The sequence below is a fragment of the Bos indicus x Bos taurus genome, chromosome 3 (assembly GCF_003369695.1).
Source record: "Bos indicus x Bos taurus breed Angus x Brahman F1 hybrid chromosome 3, Bos_hybrid_MaternalHap_v2.0, whole genome shotgun sequence".
In the NCBI taxonomy this organism is placed as follows: Eukaryota; Metazoa; Chordata; class Mammalia; order Artiodactyla; family Bovidae; genus Bos; species Bos indicus x Bos taurus.
The window spans coordinates 78,636,231-78,655,080 of record NC_040078.1 but is presented as its reverse complement, the minus strand read 5'-3'; the positions used below and the strand labels follow the sequence as shown (position 1 = coordinate 78,655,080).

General features: G+C 39.0%; 2 protein-coding genes across 2 annotated transcripts in view; both read right to left on the bottom strand.

The window, feature by feature from the left end:
• Positions 1-842: 842 nt before the first annotated feature.
• INSL5 (insulin like 5) lies at positions 843-4,091 on the bottom strand. Its single transcript, XM_027536973.1, has 2 exons — positions 3,625-4,091; positions 843-1,340 (listed from the first exon to the last, which is right to left on the bottom strand). The coding sequence occupies exons 1-2, from the start codon at positions 3,797-3,799 to the stop codon at positions 1,108-1,110; spliced, it is 408 nt and encodes a 135-aa protein (XP_027392774.1). The 5' UTR covers positions 3,800-4,091; the 3' UTR covers positions 843-1,107.
• Positions 4,092-15,803: 11,712 nt separating this feature from the next.
• WDR78 (WD repeat domain 78) overlaps positions 15,804-18,850 on the bottom strand; it is a 99,576-nt gene continuing 96,529 nt past the window's right edge. The window contains 1 exon segment of the mRNA XM_027536954.1: positions 15,804-17,282. Within this exon segment, the coding sequence (XP_027392755.1) occupies positions 17,220-17,282 (63 nt within the window). The 3' untranslated portion in view covers positions 15,804-17,219.

The window sequence follows — 18,850 nt, the reverse complement described above, 5'->3', positions numbered from 1 at the left end:
GAAGGGACTTAGCACAGTCCAAGTTTGGATCAGTGATATCAACTCTTTAGCTGTGTGACTTAGGAGACATTTACTTAATTCTAGAGAGACTCGGTTTTTTGTTTTGTTGTTGTTGTTGTTGTTGTTTTTATCTGCAAAAAGCAAAGCAATCACACAATTTAAGTGCCCAATACGTAGTTCACAAATTTCAAAAACAGACTGGAGTATTAATATGCAGCACCTCCGATGAACAAAGACTCGAACAGTTGTAAAATCTACTGGGGAGTTGGCTGGCTGACAGAGTTAGGAATAAAACCATATTTTGTGATATTTACATTGTCTTTTTATCTGTGAAGATATCCAATTATGACACAATGATTTGGCTATCTGAGTTTTAGTAGTTCGGTCCCCAGAATGAGAACAGCATGTCTTTTCATCTCAGTAGTAGCTGAAGGCAAAATCTAGGCTGTCCAGACTATAAGAATGAGGTAAAATACCCAAACATTTTCTGGATTTTGGCTGTTTATGGACCCTATTTGACCCATATATGCACCCAGCTATTCTCAAGTAGAATGTTGAAGAGCCGCATGATAGAAAACATGCATAGAGCACTCTTAAGAACTTTTGAAAAAATGTACTTTGCTTAGATTCTTATACTTGACTGTGAATCAGTTTAAATTTTCAGTAATAATACATAGTAACACAAAAGTAGAGTGGTTAGTTATTTCTAAATGATGAAGTAATCATTGGTTTTTATTTTCTTTTTATGCTTACTTTGTTTTTCTACCATTAGCATTTTTGTTTACTGTTTTAAAGTTATTTAAAATTGTTTTAAAAACAGAAAAATCACAGTGAGCTTGGTTTATGGCAATTTTATTGCAATTTTGCATAACATTTAAATTTTCAAAGGATTAGTTAAAATTTGAAAAGAACAGTGCATTTACCTTGGCAAAGGGAGAAAATAGACTTTGTGTGGCTAAAACGCCTTTCATCAACAACTTTTCGGAAAGAACTGCCTACCCAAAAGCCATTAGTTTAATGACACAATGTAAGTGTTATTCTGGGAAGTAAAGCGCTGTGATTAAACATGTGCTAAATCTCTGCCACCCTAGGGGATTTGCTCCCGTCCTAACAAAGAGTGCTCAAGTCAGACATGGAACAGCCTTCAGTGCAGCACAAGGTTTGCAAGTCTTGTCTTGACATCACCAAATGCTTCTTTGACCTCCAAAGCCCTTCCGTGGGCAGCTGCTCACCCTGAAGACTTTCCTCCCCTGCGAAATCCATCTTCGGAAGGTTGTGAGCTGCTCTTTCCTCAGAAATCTCCTGTTCATTTGGCAGCTGGAAGTGGTTTCCTCTCTCAGCTATAGAGAAGGGAAAAAATAACTTTCTTAGAGTGATCTGACAAAGGCAGCAACCAACTTCTACTTTGGGGGAAATGCATGAAAGAAATTGAATCCTGAAGATGACTTTTACTTTTAACGTTGGTCTGGGGCTTCAGAGAAATTAAATATTTTAGGGAGAACTCTCCTCATTTTACAGAGGAGGAAACGTGGGTGCAGAGAGGAGGAGTGACAGAGCCAGTGTCACTCAGCTAGTTCGCAGCCAAGTCAGGGCCTGACTTCAGTTGCACTGGGTCCTTCCGCATGGTGACCAGCGGCTTCCAAATATATTAGTTATACATTATCAACAAAAAACAATCAACCAAAAAATAACCCTGTGTACATTCTGCAAAGCTGATCAGTAAGGAAGGTAGTGGAGATTTAAATCTCTATATTTGAAAATTAAAAGTGGGTCCCACTGTTTTATCAGTGTTGTTCCCAGAGTCCATGGATAAGCCTCTCTCACTTTAACTTCATTCAGACTTACTTATCAGACACCTTAGCACACTGGCAGGCACCAGAAAAAATTTAGATGAATGAATACTGATTGGGAAGCCAGTAGTGGATTAAACATCTAATGTATGGGAAAGTACTCTGAAAGCCTGTGAAAGGTTAAATAACAGTATTATGAAGTCAGTGGTGTTAAAAGGGAATAGCCTTACACAGACATACATTCCATCGTCCCATGTCTTACAGATACTGAAATGTATATATATATATTTTTTACTGTATTTTGACTTGCTAATCCAGGGATTGATAAAATATAGTCAAAGAGGTAAATTATGTTTATTGTCTTGAGATTAAAAACCATTATTGTTTATTAACATCTAGTAACTATGACGGAGAAGGCAATGGCACCCCACTCCAGTACTCTTGCCTGGAAAATCCCATGGATGGAGGAGCCTGGTAGGCTGCAGTCCATGGGATCGCTAGGAGTCGGACACGACTGAGTGACTTCACTTTCACTTTTCACTTTCATGCATTGGAGAAGGAAATGGCAACCCACTCCAGTGTTCTTGCCTGGAGAATCCCAGAGACGGGGGAGCCTGGTGGGCTGCCATCTATGGGGTCACACAGAGTCGGACACGACTGAAGCGACTTAGTAGCAGCAGCAGCAGCAGCAGTAACTATGAACCTCTCATTATTAAAGTAGGATTGGTTGATTCACAATTTTTCAAGACATTGGCCCACCAAAATACAAAAACTGTAGATCATTTTCCAAAATCTTTTTGCTTACCAAAATCATTTTAAATCAAATTGAAACCTGTAAAGTCTTTATATCAGGTATGTGGTTACAACATTTATTATATAAGCATGCTTTCGTCTTTTACTTTTAATTATAAGACATAACAAATAAAATTATTAAAATAGAATCTTAAATAACATTTACCTCACACTTTAATATAGGATTAGTAGGAAATGGTCAACTTTGAAATTACCTGAGTTGAAAAACAGATAGAGTGAAGTCAGTCGCCTCACTGTTTCTGAAGCACACTAAGTTCACTCTCATCTTGAGACAATATCTACTCTCATCAGCACCTAATTATTACTGCTAGAATTCCCACCCCACTCCTCATAAGTCCTTAGAGCCTCTATCAAACATCACCACCTCCACAGTGCCATTATGTATTACGGCACACACACCCACCATCTTCTCGCCACCTGAAACGCACTGTAAAATAAGGAAAAAACCTCGACTCTTGTAGTCAGAAAGCCCTGGTTTTCTTCCCAACCACACTGCGAACCGGCTGGGTGAACAATTTTGTCCTCAGTAAAACTAAATGGTGGTAACATTACTTACTTCCAAAGATCCTTATCAGAAGATGAAATGTTACACATGAAACTGCCTGGCACATAATAAGTGCTCAATAAAAGTTAGATTATTTCCTCCCATTCTCATTTAGCAGCTGCCTGAATGCCAACTTATTATATTCTATAATTATCCAATGTGAAAATCTTGCTTCTACAACATGGCCCTTGAAGTCACCTGCTCCTCCCTGCTCAACCACCAGGACCTGCCATAGATGCTAAGCTCACCAAAGTAGTCACGCAGTCAACTCATTTCAAGCTGGGGCCTAAAGAATACAATGTCATATTTTTTTTAAACCAGCGGTTCATCTCTTTCCCAAGCCAAATTAAGCTTATTTTGATAATTAACTCCCTAGACCGAAATGGATGTGGCTTAGTAGTAGCTAGAGAAACAGTTATTAAGATAGATCTTCAAAAAAGTAATAATAAATAAAGAAGTCATGCGCATCCACGTTACCTTGCTGACCCTGCAGGAGTGCCCCCGCGTGCCGCCTCCACCTGGAGCTGGCGCAGATGTAGATGACTGTGCGTACGTACTCGGACCCGCAGAGCTTCCTGGATCCTTCACGCCTTGCTTCTGAAATGGCCAGCATAACAGAGAAGGTAAATAACATAAAGATGAAACCCCTCATTTTGCTGAGGACTGAATGAGAGTTTGATATGGTGAATATTGTCAAACCAAGTTTTGAAGTTGCCCTCCCACTCTCGGCCAATTTATATGAACTTTCCTGCCATTTAATTGGTCAATACCTCACTTTAACGATATTTGCTAAGCACATAGGTGATACCATGAAGTTCTGAAAATGAGTTTTTATGATTATTGCTAGTTATTCAGTCATTTCCGAACAGCATCACTTACTATTTAGCTGCATTCATGAGACAACAGGACACTTGGAAGACATCATGGAAAACATGGATTTTAAAAGTAGGCAAGTCTGAGTTTCAATGTCAGCCTTACCCCTTACTGATATAGGGCAAGTTTTAAACATTTTAAGCCTCAACAATCATGTCTATAGGGGTTTCCCTGGTAGCTCAGTTGGTAAAGAAGCCACCTACCATGCAAGAGACCCTGGTTCAATTCCTGGGTAGGGGAGATCCCCTGGAGAAGGGATAGGCTACTCTCTCCAATAATTTTGGGCTTCCCTGGTGGTTCAGACAGTAAAGAATCCACCTGCAATACGGGAGACCTGGGTGATCTCTGGGTTGGGACGATCCCTTGGAGGAGGGCATGGCAACCCACTGCAGTATTCTTGCCTGGAGAATCCCCATGGACAGAGGAGCCTAGTGGGCTACAGTCCTAGGGGTCGCAAAGAGTCGGACATGACTGAGAAATCAAGCACAATCATGTCTATAGAAGGGAAAACCTATCTCATAAGGGTTTTTGTAAGTATTGAAAGCACCATCTATTTCAAAGCAATGAGAATGCACACTTAAGAATTCAGGTTCTCATGTTTTGGGCTTGAATCCTGCTTTCCCACTTGCCAGATCTAGAATCTTAATCTTAATATTTAACATCTCCAAGCATCCTTCACTGTAATATTGCATTGATGACAGTGACTACTTCCTAGAGCTAATGAGATAATGTGTCTCCTGCTTGACAAAATAAACAGTCAATAATTATTGATTGTCTGCTTCTCTTATCATCCAGACAAAGTAGAAAGATAATGTTCCTTTAGAATTCAGGAGTGTTTCTCTGACTAGACGCTTCCTTGTTATCCTTCACCCTATGACTTATGCTAAGTCACTTCAGTTGTGTCCGACTCTGTGCGGCCCCATAGACAGCAGCCCACCAGGCTCCCCCATCCCTGGGATTCTCCAGGCAAGGACACTGGAGTGGGCTGCCATTTCCTTCTCCAATGCATGAAAGTGAAAAGTGAAAGTGAAGTCGCTCAGTCATGTCCGACTCTTAGCGACCCCATGGATTGCAGCCTACCAGGCTCCTCCGTCCATGGGATTTTCCAAGCAAGAGTACTGGAGTGGGGTGCCATTTTTAGGTATGCCTTTATCACCACATGTTTTTATAATAGAAAACTGAATTCATAATCTCAAACAGCTAAATAATGAAATTTCCCTTCCAGGAATCCTCTGAAAGCACTAGCTGTTGCAAAGCTTTTACCTGTACTGAAAATCCTAGAATTTGAGATATTAAAGAATTATTGTCTCCTTCTTTTAGGAAATTGGACAAATAATTATTTAGTTGATTTTGCTGAGTCTTTGTGATGGTGGTAGTATAGTTACTAAGTCATGTCTGACTCTTGCAAACCCACAGACTGTAGCCCACCAAGCTCCTCTGTCCATTGGATTCTTCAGGCAAGAATACTGGATTGGGTTGCCATTTCCTTCTCCAGTCTTTGTAATAGTTGAAAAAATCACTTGAGCCTGTGGATTAAGATCAATTCACCCATAATATTTGTGACATTGCCGTTCTTCTGTAGGGAAGCTAGAGAACATAACAAAATAATCTATGCTGCCACTGGACGCATCTCTGATTCTGAAAAATAGAATACTGTTTCAAAGAAGTGAGGCTTTCTTTGTCTCTCTGGCTGCAGTATAGGTAATGGGTTAAGGGAACAATATTTGAGGCAGGGGAAACAGAAAAAAGCTTTTGCAATACTTTAGATGAGATATAATGGTGTCTTAAACTAAGGTCCTGGTAGAGAGGATGGGGCAAAAGGATAATTAGATAACTGAAGGATTTGGTACTGACTGGGCAACAGAGGCAAGGGAGAGAGCAGCCATAAGTTGTACTTGGGTTTCTGGTGTGCACAGCTGAGAGGTAGAGTGCTTATTTGCTAAGAAAATCACCAAAGGTTCAGGGATGGTTTTGACATCAAGCAGAGCTATCTTATCTTTGATGAGCCAAAACTGCAGCTTACTCTGTGTCATTTGTCAACTCCAGAGGGGCGTCTGCATGACCAAGTCTAATACACTTACATCAGCAATTATCCAGCCATGTATTCCCAACTTTTTCCTTTCTCTGGAGACTTATACAGCTCAACTTGATAAAGCTAGTTTTCACAAAGCACTGCAGTAAAGCTGTAAATCAGTAAATCAGTAAATCAGCGGCTATGGGCTATGCTTCTGCAAAACCCAAAAGAAAATTATTCAGCCAAGGAATGACCCCTACCCTAGATATTCGATATACTCTGTTTTCTCTGAACTCTGCCATCACCCTTACTTGATCTCCTAAGGCTCAAAATAGTCTCCTCTTTTGCCAGCTCTAAAGACCTCATCAGGGCTCTTGCTAATCTGGGATGAAGATGAGAGGCCTGCAAGACCTGAGCTCAGCCTGTGACCAGATGCAGGCAAGCTAACCAGCCATGTCCATTATCCAGGTGAAAAAGCTACTGCCAAGAATGAAAGCCCCAGCTGCAGAGCCTCAAATTCAGGGGCTTACTTTGTTTTCCCCATTTGTGAGTTGACAGAGTAAGATTGAATTACTTAAAGAACTCTTTTGAACTTGAAATTCTAAGTCTTGCTATAATTGGCTGATTCTGTTACTCCCACCCCCAAAACGTTCAGTGGCTCAGCATTACCTGGAGAATAAAATGCAGTCTGGCATTTAAGGCTCTCCACTCAGGTGCCCAAATATGACTCCTTTCATACCCTTCAAGGTCCAATCAGAGAGGAGACAACCCAAATGAAAACTAATCTTTCTAATCTCTTGACCAACAACAGTTTGTTGCTTATGCCTCTAACTAGAGCCCTTACTGCATTTTGTTGGGAAGTTAACACAACTCTTTCTCCTCAGCAGCAGCAGCCTCAAGTTACTATCTGCATGGCTTTGATTGTGTAATGGCTTCTCTGAGCTTTAGTTTCCTCATCTGGGAGAAGATAATAATCTGCACTTTATGTTGTCTTAAGATGGTACCAACTGATATAAGTGAAGCACCTAGCATGATATATGATGTTTAATATATACTCAAGTAAATTAACAATTCATATACAAGAGATCAGAACATGTAATTTTGGGTCACAACTAGCTAAAAAATATAATTTGGGGTCTTTTATGCATAACTCTCAATCTCAAAGTTTATCCATAAATTTGCAGTGTTTTTTCCCCTTCTTTTATTCTTCCCTTTCCTTCTTTCCTCTCCTCTTTCCCACTTATTTCCTCTTTAGAAATAAATTCTAAAAAGGCAGAACCTTAGAGTACTCTTTCCTAAAGTGTTGTCTTCAGGACATGAGTCTTTTCAGATGATTTTTGGAGAAAAAAATACCCCATCACAATATTCCCTTTCCTGAAGATCAGTAAAGCTTACTAATATAGTCAGGGCTCAAACAAGACTTGTAGTTAGGAAACTTCTTTAACTTTGTTTAACTCAATGTTTCACAAATTTATTTGGCTCTAGAAACTTTCACTGTGAAATTGATTAATACCTGGGATAGTCATGAATTACTAGAGTAGATATGTCTCTGTGCTAAGTTGCTTCAGTCGTGTCCAACTCTGGGTGATCCCATGGACTGCGGCCCGCCAGGCTCCTCCATCCATGGGATTCTCCAGGCAAGAATATCGGAGGGCTTGCCATTTCCTTCCCCAAGACATGTTTCTAGTTCCTAGCAAATGGTAGGATTATATTTCTCTGAACTTTAAACTTATTTGTGGCCACGAGACATAGTTTAGCAAATAAAATGTGAGTGGAAGGGACACATGTCACCTCTTCCTGGCATTTAAGGGTCACTGCATGGTTCCCCAGTTCTACCACTCTCCTCCTGCCTTGGTGACCAACAACAATCCTGATGAAGGAATCTGGTCTCTGAGTCAGAACAATATGGATCAGGACCACCTGCTAACCTGTAATGAACAGGTAATATGAAAGAGAAATCCTTATTATTTAAAGCCACTGATATATGGCAATTATTGATTGCAGCAACATCAGTAAAGTAAGATGAATTATTTGGCCTTAATAATTGGCTTTAATTATCACATGCTCAAAATGATCAATTACATGAAGGTCCAGAATTAACATGACCCAAAATTTCAAATTAACAACTAGACAGTGAATTCAGTAAACTTTTCACTTATATACTGCTTATAGAGGAACTGTGGCAAGAATCTTATCCTCTGTCATCCCCTTCTCCTCCCACCTTCAATCTTTCCCAGCATCAGGGTCTTTTCAAATGAGTCAGCTCTTTACATCGGGTGGCCAAAGTATTGGAGTTTCAGCTTCAACATCAGTCCTTCCAATGAACACCCAGGACTGATCTCCTTTAGAATGGACTGGTTTAATCTTGCAGTCCAAGGGACTCTCAAGAGTCTTCTCCAGCACCACAGTTCAAAAGCATCAATTCTTCGGCACTCAGCTTTCTTCTTAGTCTAACTCTCACATCCATACCTGACTAATGGAAAAACCAAAGCTTTGACTAGATGGATCTTTGTTGGCAAAGAAATGTCTCTGCTTTTTAATAAGCTGTCTAGGTTGGTCATGGATTTTCTTCCAAGGAGCAAGCATGTTTTAATTTCATGACTGTAGTCACCATCTGTAGTGATTTTGGAGCCTCCCAAAATAAAAAGTCTGTCACGGTTTCCATTGTTTCCCCATCTATTTGCCATGAAGTGATGGACCAGATGTTATGATCTTAGTTTTCTGAATGTTGAGCTTTAAACCAACTTTTCAGTCTCCTCTCACTTTCATCAAGAGGCTCTTTAGTTCTTCTTCACTTTCCGCCCTAAGTGGTATCATCTGCATATCTGAGGTTACTGATATTTCTCCCGGCAATCTTGATTCCAGCTTGTGCTTCATCCAGCCCAGCATTTCTCATGATGTACTCTTCATATAAATTAAATAAGCAGGGTAACAATATACAGCCTTGACGTACTCCTTTTCCTATTTGGAACCAGTCTGTTGTTCCATGTCCAATTCTAACTATTGTTTCCTGACCTACACACAGATTTTTAAAGAGGCAGATCAGGTGGTCTGGTATTCCCATCCCTTTAAGAATTTTCCACAGTTTGTGGTGATCCACACAGTCAAAGGCTTTGGCATAAGTAAATAAAGAAGAAGTAGATGTTTTTCTGGAACTCCGTTGCTTTCTTGATGATCCAACAGATGTTAGCAATTTGATCTCTGGTTCCTCTGCCTTTTCTAAAACCAGCTTGAACATCTGCAGGTTCACGGTTCACATACTATTGAAGCCTGGCTTGGAGAATTTTGAGCATTACTTTGCTAATGTGTGAGATGAGTGCAGTTGAGAGGTAGTTTGAGCATTCTTTGGCATTGTCTTTCCTGGGGATTGGAATGAAAACTGACCTTTTCCAGTCCTGTGGCCACTGCTGAGTTTTCCAAATTTGCTGGCATATTGGGTGCAGCACTTTCATAGCATCATCTTTTAGGATTTGAAATAGGTCAATTGGAATTCCATCACCTCCACTAGTTTTGTTTGTAGTGATGCTTCCTAAGGCCCACTTGACTTCATATTCCATGATGTCTGGCTCTAGGTGAGTGATCACACCATTGTGATTATCTGGGTCATGAAGATCTTTTTTGTACAGTTCTTCTGTGTATTCTTGCCACCTCTTCTTAATATCTTCTGCTTCTGTTAGGTCCATACCATTTCTGTCCTTTATTGTGCTCGTCTTTGCACAAAATATTCCCTTGGTATCTCTAATTTTCTTGATGAGATCTCTAGTCTTTCCCATTCTATTGTTTTCTTCTATTTCTTTGCACTGATCACTGAGGAAGGCTTTCTTATCTCTCCTTGCTATTCTTTGGAACTCTGCATTCAGATGCTTATATCTTTCCTTTTCTCATTTGCCTTTCACTTCTCTTATTTTCACAGCTATTTGTACCTTCCTCAGACAACCATTTTGCCTTTTTGCATTTCTTTTTCTTGGGGATGGTCTTCATCATTGCCTCCTGTACAATGTCACAAACCTCATTCCATAGTTCATTAGGCACTCTATCTATCAGATCTAGGTCCTTAAATCTATTTCTCACTTCTACTGTATAATCGTAAGGGATTTGATTTAGGTCCTACCTGAATGGTCTAGTGGTTTCTCCTACTTTCTTCAATTTAAGTCTGAATTTGGCAATAGGGAGTTCATGGTCTGAGCCACAGTCAGCTCCCAGTCTTGTTTTTGCTGACTGTATAGAGCTTCTCCATCTTTGGCTGCAAAGAATATAATCAATCTGTTTTCAGTATTGATCATCTGATGATGTCCATGTGTAAAGTCTTCCCTTGTGTTGTTGGAAGAGGGTGTTTGCTATGACCAGTTCATTCTCTTGGCAAAACTCTATATTATCATTTGCCCTGCTTCATTCTGTACTCCAAGGCCAAATTTGCCTGTTACTCCAGGTGTTTCTTGACTTCCTACTTTTGCATTCCAGTCCCCTATAATGAAAAGGACATCTTTTTTAGGTGTTAGTTCCAGAAGGTCTTATAGGTCTCCATAGAACCATTCAACTTCAGCTTCTTCAGCATTACTGGTTGCGGCATAGACTTGGATTACTGTGATATTGAATGGTTTGCCTTGGAAATGAACAGAGATTATTCTGTTGTTTTTGAGACTGCATCCGAGTATTGCACTTCAGACTCTTTTGTTGACTGTGATGGCTACTCCATTTCTTCTAAGGGATTCTTGCCCACAGTAGTAGATATAATGGTCATCTGAGTTAAATTCACCCATTCCAGTCCATTTTAGTTTGCTGATTCCTAAAATGTTGACATTCACTCTTGCCGTCTCCTGTTTGACCACTTCCAATTTCCCTTGATTCATGGACCTAACATTCCAGGTTTCTATGCAATATTGTTCTTTACAGCATTGGACTTTGCTACCATCCTCAGACATATCCACAACTGGGTGTTGTTTTTGCTTTGGTTCCGTCTCTTTATTCTTTCTGGAGTAATTTCTCCACTGATATCCAGTAGCATATTGGGCACTTACCGACCTGGGGAGTTCATCTTTCAGTGTCCTATCTTTTTGCATTTTCATATTTTTCATGGTGTTCTTAAGGTAAGAATACTGGTTTGCCATTTCCTTCTCAGTGGACCACATTTTGTCACACTTTTAATCTATACTTCCATTTAGATTACAGCAATGGCTTCTCACTTGGCCTCACATCCTTCATCAATCCCTTCTCTGTACTGCTGCCAGAACACATGATGATTACCAACATTGAAGATTCTTCTATGATTTCCTGTTTTCCTCAGTAAAAAGTAAAAATTCCTTTCACATGGCCTGCAAGACTTTTTTATGATCTGGCAGTGCTCATATAGGTCTTTGATACCCTGAAACTGTAAATGGTCCATCTATAGCAAATATCTGAGTTTTTGGAAAAGTTTGTGTTCTCTACCTTTCTAGGCCTTTCACATACTATTTTCTTCATTTAAAACTCCTTCTACTCCCCTCTTTAAAACTGGTTAACTGCTACTCTACAAGTATCTGTAGAACCAATATTGAAATACCATTTATCTAGATAACTCTGCATAATCTTAAGGATAAAATTTTACCATTCATTTTAGTGATTTTTAAAATGCCCTATCAGTGAGAATTAAGTGAGCAGCTAAAAATATTTTTATTAGTAATCTTAGAAACAGTAATATATAATGCTTAATTTGTATTGACAGAGAATTTTTATTCTTTTTACGTTTGCATTATTATTTTGGGCTTTTAGAAATTGTTAAAGCAATCATCAGAATATGTGTAATAATTTAGAAAATTCACTAAAACTATTATTGAGTTATGACAAAAGGTCTCTAAAGTGTCCTGGGATCATTTGTTCTTCCTGGTATAATGACATCATATCTTTTAACAGCTGGTTTATCCAAAGAACACACAGACAAGGAGAGAGTACATTTTTCATGAGACATTACCGACGCTACCTGAATGTCTCATCAATTTAAAATAAAAAAGCAGTGCTCATTTTATAAGATTCATAACCATGTTTTTAACGGTTCCAATTTAGTGAGCATGTTCTGCTTTCTATTTAACCCAGAACTAGTTTCATGTAAATTGTTAGCCTTTTAGTTTTATCACCAACTGGGTAAGCCAACCTAAGCAAATGAAGACAAATAGCCTAGTAAATGTTCTATGGATCTGAGGGTGGATTTGAACATTGTACTATATCCTGAACAAACAAGACATGAAGCCCAGATGTTGTATTAAGGAACAAATGAGGTCATAAGCACAATCTGTATTTCCCGCAGGAGGAGTTGGGCCTTGGCAAGGACCCAGCCAGCTGCTAAGAGCAAAGAGGTTCTCAGACAAGAAGTGGGGATGTGGTCTGGGATCATCGAAGTGAGAACGACTATTTCTGAGGACCAACTTCACACCAGGTATCTTGCTAAGTGCTTTATGCTGAAGGAAAACTGCTCCAAATTGTCAGCAGAATACAATCTCACAAGAAGCAGCAGCAATGCTCACCCAAAGAAAGTGATCATAGATTTGTTTATACCTTTTGTCTTAAGGGAGAAGATGCATTTTATCTTGTTGTAGACAAAAAAGACCTTTGATCTATGTTTAGCAGCTTTCAAGGCTCATTTTATAAGTTTTCCACCATTAAAATATTCTTACCCTCTGTGATATTGAGACATTTTGTTAGGATGTTGAAGAAGTCATATTTAAGATATTAGATCATGTTATAATATAGGGAAAGCATGGCCAACACTTCTTACATTCATGTGATAATTCATTTACTCAGCAAATAATTGTGGTAATAATTTCCCTGTGGAGGTGCTGTTCTAGGTGTTGAACATACAGAAGTGAGCAAAACATAGTTCCTGCTCTCAAGGAGCTTACAGTCTAGGGAGGAGGCAGACACTATGCAAATGACCACAGAAATATTTAGCACAGCAGGTATGAATCTCAATTCAGAAATTCAGGAATCCAAGGAAAATATTTTCTATAATTCAGTTTCTAACTTTCATTTCACTCACCTGGCAGAAATAAACAACACACCAAAAAAAGTTAATGTTAGTATCTCTCAGAGTTGGTTTTATTCCATTTCCAGGGCATAATTCTAGCATTTTACTCTATGCCAAGGCCCATCTATCATCAAAGTGCTGCTTCTTGCTGGGTCATTAATCATCCTCTGTTGCTGGTTTTTCAGTTCCAGTGCTTCTTTGCTGTTTCTGCACATCATTCATCCCATGGAGAATGGTTTTTTGAGGTTGCCTACGGTCCCTCCTAGATCTTACTACTTCCTGAACAGTACTTTTCAGAAGTAGAACATTGGCCCCTGCTGCTTTATGAATCCACAGGTCTCTCTCTTTTCTTCATTCCCCTCCCTCTCCAGCCCTGAACATTCCCCTTCACATTAAAGATATTTGGAGCAAATTTAGCCTGGCTGGGTGGCAGGTCCTACAGGAGGGCACCCCAAAGTGTTTCTCCTGAGAATATGAGGTATGAACTGAGATCTGAAGTGTGAGTGAAGAGCTAACACATTGAAGAGGAGTGAGGAGCGAGGAGAGTGCTTCCAGCAAAAGAGGTCCATATGGCAAGATCTAATGACAGGGGATAAAAACTGAGAAAAACTGCTTTATTATTTGGAGATAAAACCTTAATTATAGAAGAATACATACTCTTTTATGTTTTGGTGTATAAGACCTCAGAAAAACCATATAGGCATGAACCACTGACTACACAATAGTGGAAAATGTACAAGAGCTGTTCAAAGCTTTAGGTTTAAGTTCAAGTCTCTAAGTGAAGCTCAAGTTGCCAGATATATGGTCTTTGGCAAATGATATCATCTCTTTAAGCCTTAATTATATCATCTGGAGGGCTTTCTAGGTGGCTCAGCAGAGAAGAATCCACCTGCCAATGCAGGAGACACAGTAGACAGGGTTTGATCCTTGGGTAAGGAAGATCCCCTGGAGGAGGAAATGGCAACCCACTCCAGTATTCTTGCCTGAAAATCCCATGGACAGAGGAGCCTCTCAGGCTACAGTCCACAGGGTCTCAGAGTCAGACATGACTGCGTGACTGAGCATGCATGCACATATCATCTGGAAAATACAGATTATGATAATAATACAACTTCTTGTTCCACCTGTCTCATAGGATCACTGTAAGGGTATAATGTGACAATGGACTTGAAGTTGTTTTGCAAAATGCAAAGAACTTTAACATGCACATTGTTACTGGGTTGATAGCAATCTATTCACAGTAGGGTGCAACATTTTGAGAGACTCCTACTGGGACAAAGTAGCAAATACTAGTGTTTTATCTCTCATTTATAATTGTAAGTAACTACATAGAGGTAGGGTGCTAGAGAAGGAAATGGCAACCCACTCCAGTGTTCTTGCCTGGAGAATCCCAGGAACGGGGAAGCCTGGTGGGCTGCTGTCTCTGGGGTCGCACAGAGTCAGACACGACTGAAGCGACTTAGCAGCAGCAGGGTGCTAGAGAAGACTCTTGAGAATCCCTTGGACAGCAGGGAGATTACACTAGTCAATCCTAGAGGAAATCAACCCTGAATATTCATTGGAAGAACTGATGCTGAAGCTGAAACTCCAATGCTTTGGCCACCTAATGTGAAGAGCCAACTCATTGGAAACAACTTTGATGCTGGAAAGATTGAAGGCAGGAGGAGAAGGGGATGACAGAGAATGAGATGGTTGGATGGCATCACCAACTCAATGGACATGAATTTGAGCAAGCTCCAGGAGATGGTGAAGTACAAGAAAGCCTGGCATGCTGCAGCCCATGGGATCACAAAGAGTTGGCTGTGACTGAACGACTGAACATCACTACCAACACCACCACCACAGAGATGAACCTAATGAACATACTAAGTATGATGTACAACTATATACTAGCAAATACAATCTTCCTTTCTTCCCTACTCAAGTTGGAAGAGCAGCTAACAATTTACTCTCAGAACTCTCAGTAAGTTCTTCATGGCACATGCCTATAGAGAATGACCAAATGAAATGATGAATACCTAGCACAAAAGCCTAAAGTTAGCCCAGTCACCACTCCTTCCTTAGGCCCTTAACTAGGATAAAATGAGTTGGCTAACAATTCTTAAAATTTTATGGTAAACTCTACAATATATCAGGAAGTGCAAATTAAAACAATAATGAGGTATCACTACACATCTACTAGAATGGCCAATATTTGGACCATGATGATACCAAAGCTGGCAAGAATATGGAGCAATAGGAACTCTCATAAATTGCTGGTGGGAATGAAAAATGGTATAACCACTTTGGAAGACAGTTTAGGGCTTTGTTTTTTTACAAAACTAAATACACTCTTACCATATGATCCAGAAATTGTACTCCTTGGTATTTTCTCAAAGGAGCTGAAAACTTATTCTACATAAAAACTTGTGCATGGATGTTTATGGCAACTTTAATCATAACTGCCAAATTTTTAAAGCAACCAAAACGTCTTTCAGTTGGTGAATGACAAACTGTGGTACAGACATTGGATATTATTCAGCCCTAAAAAGGAATGAACTATAAAGCCATCAGCAGATATAGAAAAACCTTAAATTCATATTATTACATGAAAGAAGTCAATCTGAAAAGGCTATGTATTGTATGATTTAATACAATGGAATAGATTCAGTTCAGGATCAGTTGCCTAGGATCCAAGAAGAATAAAATGGCTTTGCTTTTCATTTAGGCCTGATGAGCAATGAGAATAGAATATGTGAAAGTTTTCTAAAATATAAAATAAAAAGAGACACATTTTTTCAATTACATTTTTATTTTGTTATACAAAGTTTTATGGAAAGTCCAAACCTTAAAAAAAAAGACAAGAATTAATGACTTAAACCAGTAGAAAATTTATAATTTATAAATCCTAATAACCTGAACATTTATAATCCTTATAACCTTATCTAAGCTTTCAGTCCACCTAAAAATTGCCTTTCTTTGTCTAAAGGATGGCTCCAAAGAAATGAAGATTGTGAATGGATACTCGTAAAAGGTAATTCCCACTGTTGCACTGATTCCATCCTGTTTTTAATATATATTACTTTTCAGACAGTTTAGTGACTTTCAAGTGCCTTGTGCTCTCCTCTCCACTTAGAATGCTTTATAGAACAGGCTATACTGCCCTATGGTCTCAGTTTACAAACACCAGGACTTTTTAAAACAAACAGCTTGGGACTTTCATGGTGGTCCAGTGGCTAAGACTCTGCGCTCCCAATGCAGGGGGCCTGGGTTCGATCCCTGGACAAGGAGCTGGATCCCACATGCAGCAACTAAGACCCAGTGCAGCCAAATTAAAATAAATAAATGATTTTTAAAATTTTGAGAAAAAAAAATAAAACAAACAGCAAGGAACACACTGTTGCGATCTATATTTGAAGGAGTTGCTGCCTCCCACTCCTATTTCTATAAGGTTGCTCTAGAACTGTTGACAAAATAACATCCCAATGGAAACTATAGACCAGGGACTCTCTATATTTTATCTGGGCCTACTTAAGTCTGGGCTTAAAACCCAGAGCAGATTCTGAAGGATGCAGAGAAGAATGCCCTGATGTATCCCAGACTAATTCTTATCTCTGAATTGGGAGTGTGATGCTTGCTGGCCAAACAATGCAATTCTGACATTGGCTGTCATGTCTTTTGCTAGTCAAATAGTCTAACTCAGTTCTATAGCTGTACCTCTCAGATCTAAGAGTATAAAGTTCTTATTTAAAATTGGGTATGAATATCCAATATTCTCATAATGCTAACAGCCGCATAATTTATAAACACTGGAAAACAGAGTTTGGAAAGCAGAAATTTAAAAGTGTGTGGACCTTTTGTCTTAATAAAGATTCTGTTTTAAGTAATCCTAATACTTTACAAGCTTTGCTTCTAAAGGAATAACAATTTCTAACCTATTTGTATATTTTATAAGTACATATTTGTACTTATAATGTCCTTGGAATATGATGAAGAAAAAGAATAGAAATAAATTTCAAAAATTAAGAAAAATACAGTGAAACTCTTACAGTTAGCTCAAATAATAAAACTAATCACATTTATCTGAAGTAAAAGTTCATAAATTTATATTAACTTTAGATGGAGGTTATACATCAAGTAGTGTTTTCTAGAATAAAAATCCCAGCTTACTTCATACAAACCAGATATTGGTTATTAAACATTGTTCTACTACTGATGATGAATTATGCTTTGACTTGACTTGGGCCCAAGCAAAGACACTATTACATCTCCCTGAAAAGAAAAAAAGTTACACAATTAAAATGCAATAAAATACAAATTAAGAGGTAAAGTAGTGTTTAAAATGCCATTTAAAATTTATAAGCTAGTGATATACATATAAAAAGCATCCGGTAGGACTATAAAAGGAAACAAACCAAGTTAAATTTAAATAATAACATTTACTTCCTAGTATGAATTTGCTCTTTCCTTTGAGAGGCTCTCTTAATGAAGTTTGATAAACAATTTTATAAGGATTCAGTAAAGGGACAATTTTGGCAGCTCTTGTTTAGCTTTAATGCTTAATCCTCTGTTTTTTCATCCGTAAAATCACTTTTAGTCTTAATGGTATCTTAAGTTCTTTGTTGATCTGTAGTGTTTCATTAAAGAGAGTAAAACATCTGAATTTCTGTGTGGATTGGTATTTCATTTAATAATAATGATCTTTGTATCAAAGGGGTAAATGAAACCAAAGACGGGAGGTGAGTTTTCAAGAAAGACACAGTAAAAAGATGGGAACTTGAAGCAGAAGGCTAGGATTTTCTCTATCACATAGAAAAGTTGATCCTGAAGAAATCACTGATATCTGGGAATCTTAGTTTCTTTAAATGCATAATGAAAATATTAACATCCAGTTCCAAAGATTGTTGTAAGAGATGATGGAGCTAATGTCGTTGAAGGTGTTTTATAAGCTGCAAAGAGTTATAAGCACCATGGATAATGTCATGTAAGTCAATTCCTATCTTTTATCTTATACTATCCTCTCTTCAGCACCTCCCTATCCTTTTAAGCTCTGACACACCAAATCAATTGCTAAACTGGAGAGGGTGGGACAAACTGAGAGAGTAGCACTGATATATATACAATGCATGCATGCTGTGCACGCCTTCATACTAAGCCATTTCAGTAGTGTCTGAATCCTTATGATCCCATGGACTGTAGCCTTCCAGGTTCCTCTGTCCATGGGATTCTCCAGGCAAGAATACTGGAGTGGTTTGCCATGCCCTCCTCCTGGGGATCTTCCCAACCCAGGGATAGAACCCACGTCTCTTATACCTCTTGCATTGGCAGGCAAGTTCTTTACCATTGACCCACAAGGGAAGTCCACAATATATACATACCATTGTGGCTCAGCTGGTAAAGAATCTGTCTGCAATGAGGGAGACCTGGGTTCGATCCCTGGGTTGGGAAGATCCCAAGGATAAGGGAAAGGCTACTCACTCCACTATTTGGCCTGGTTGGGAAGATCCCATGGAGAAGGGAAAGGCTACCCACTCCAGTATTTTGGCCGACTCTATACAAAAAGTCGACGTGACTGAGCGACTTTCATACACTTGACTATCACACTATATATACAATATCATGTATAAAATAGATAGCTAGTGGAAAGCTGCTGTATTACACAGGGAGCTCAGCTTGGGGCTCTGTGAGGGGTAAGATGGGGGGTGGGAGGGAGGCTCAAACCTACCTAGATCTAGTTCAGTCTCTCACTTGGGCAGATTAGTAGATCATTACTATAGCTTGTTCACAGTTTTATTTTAGTGCCTAAAACAGACCCTGTCACATAACACATGCTCAGTAAA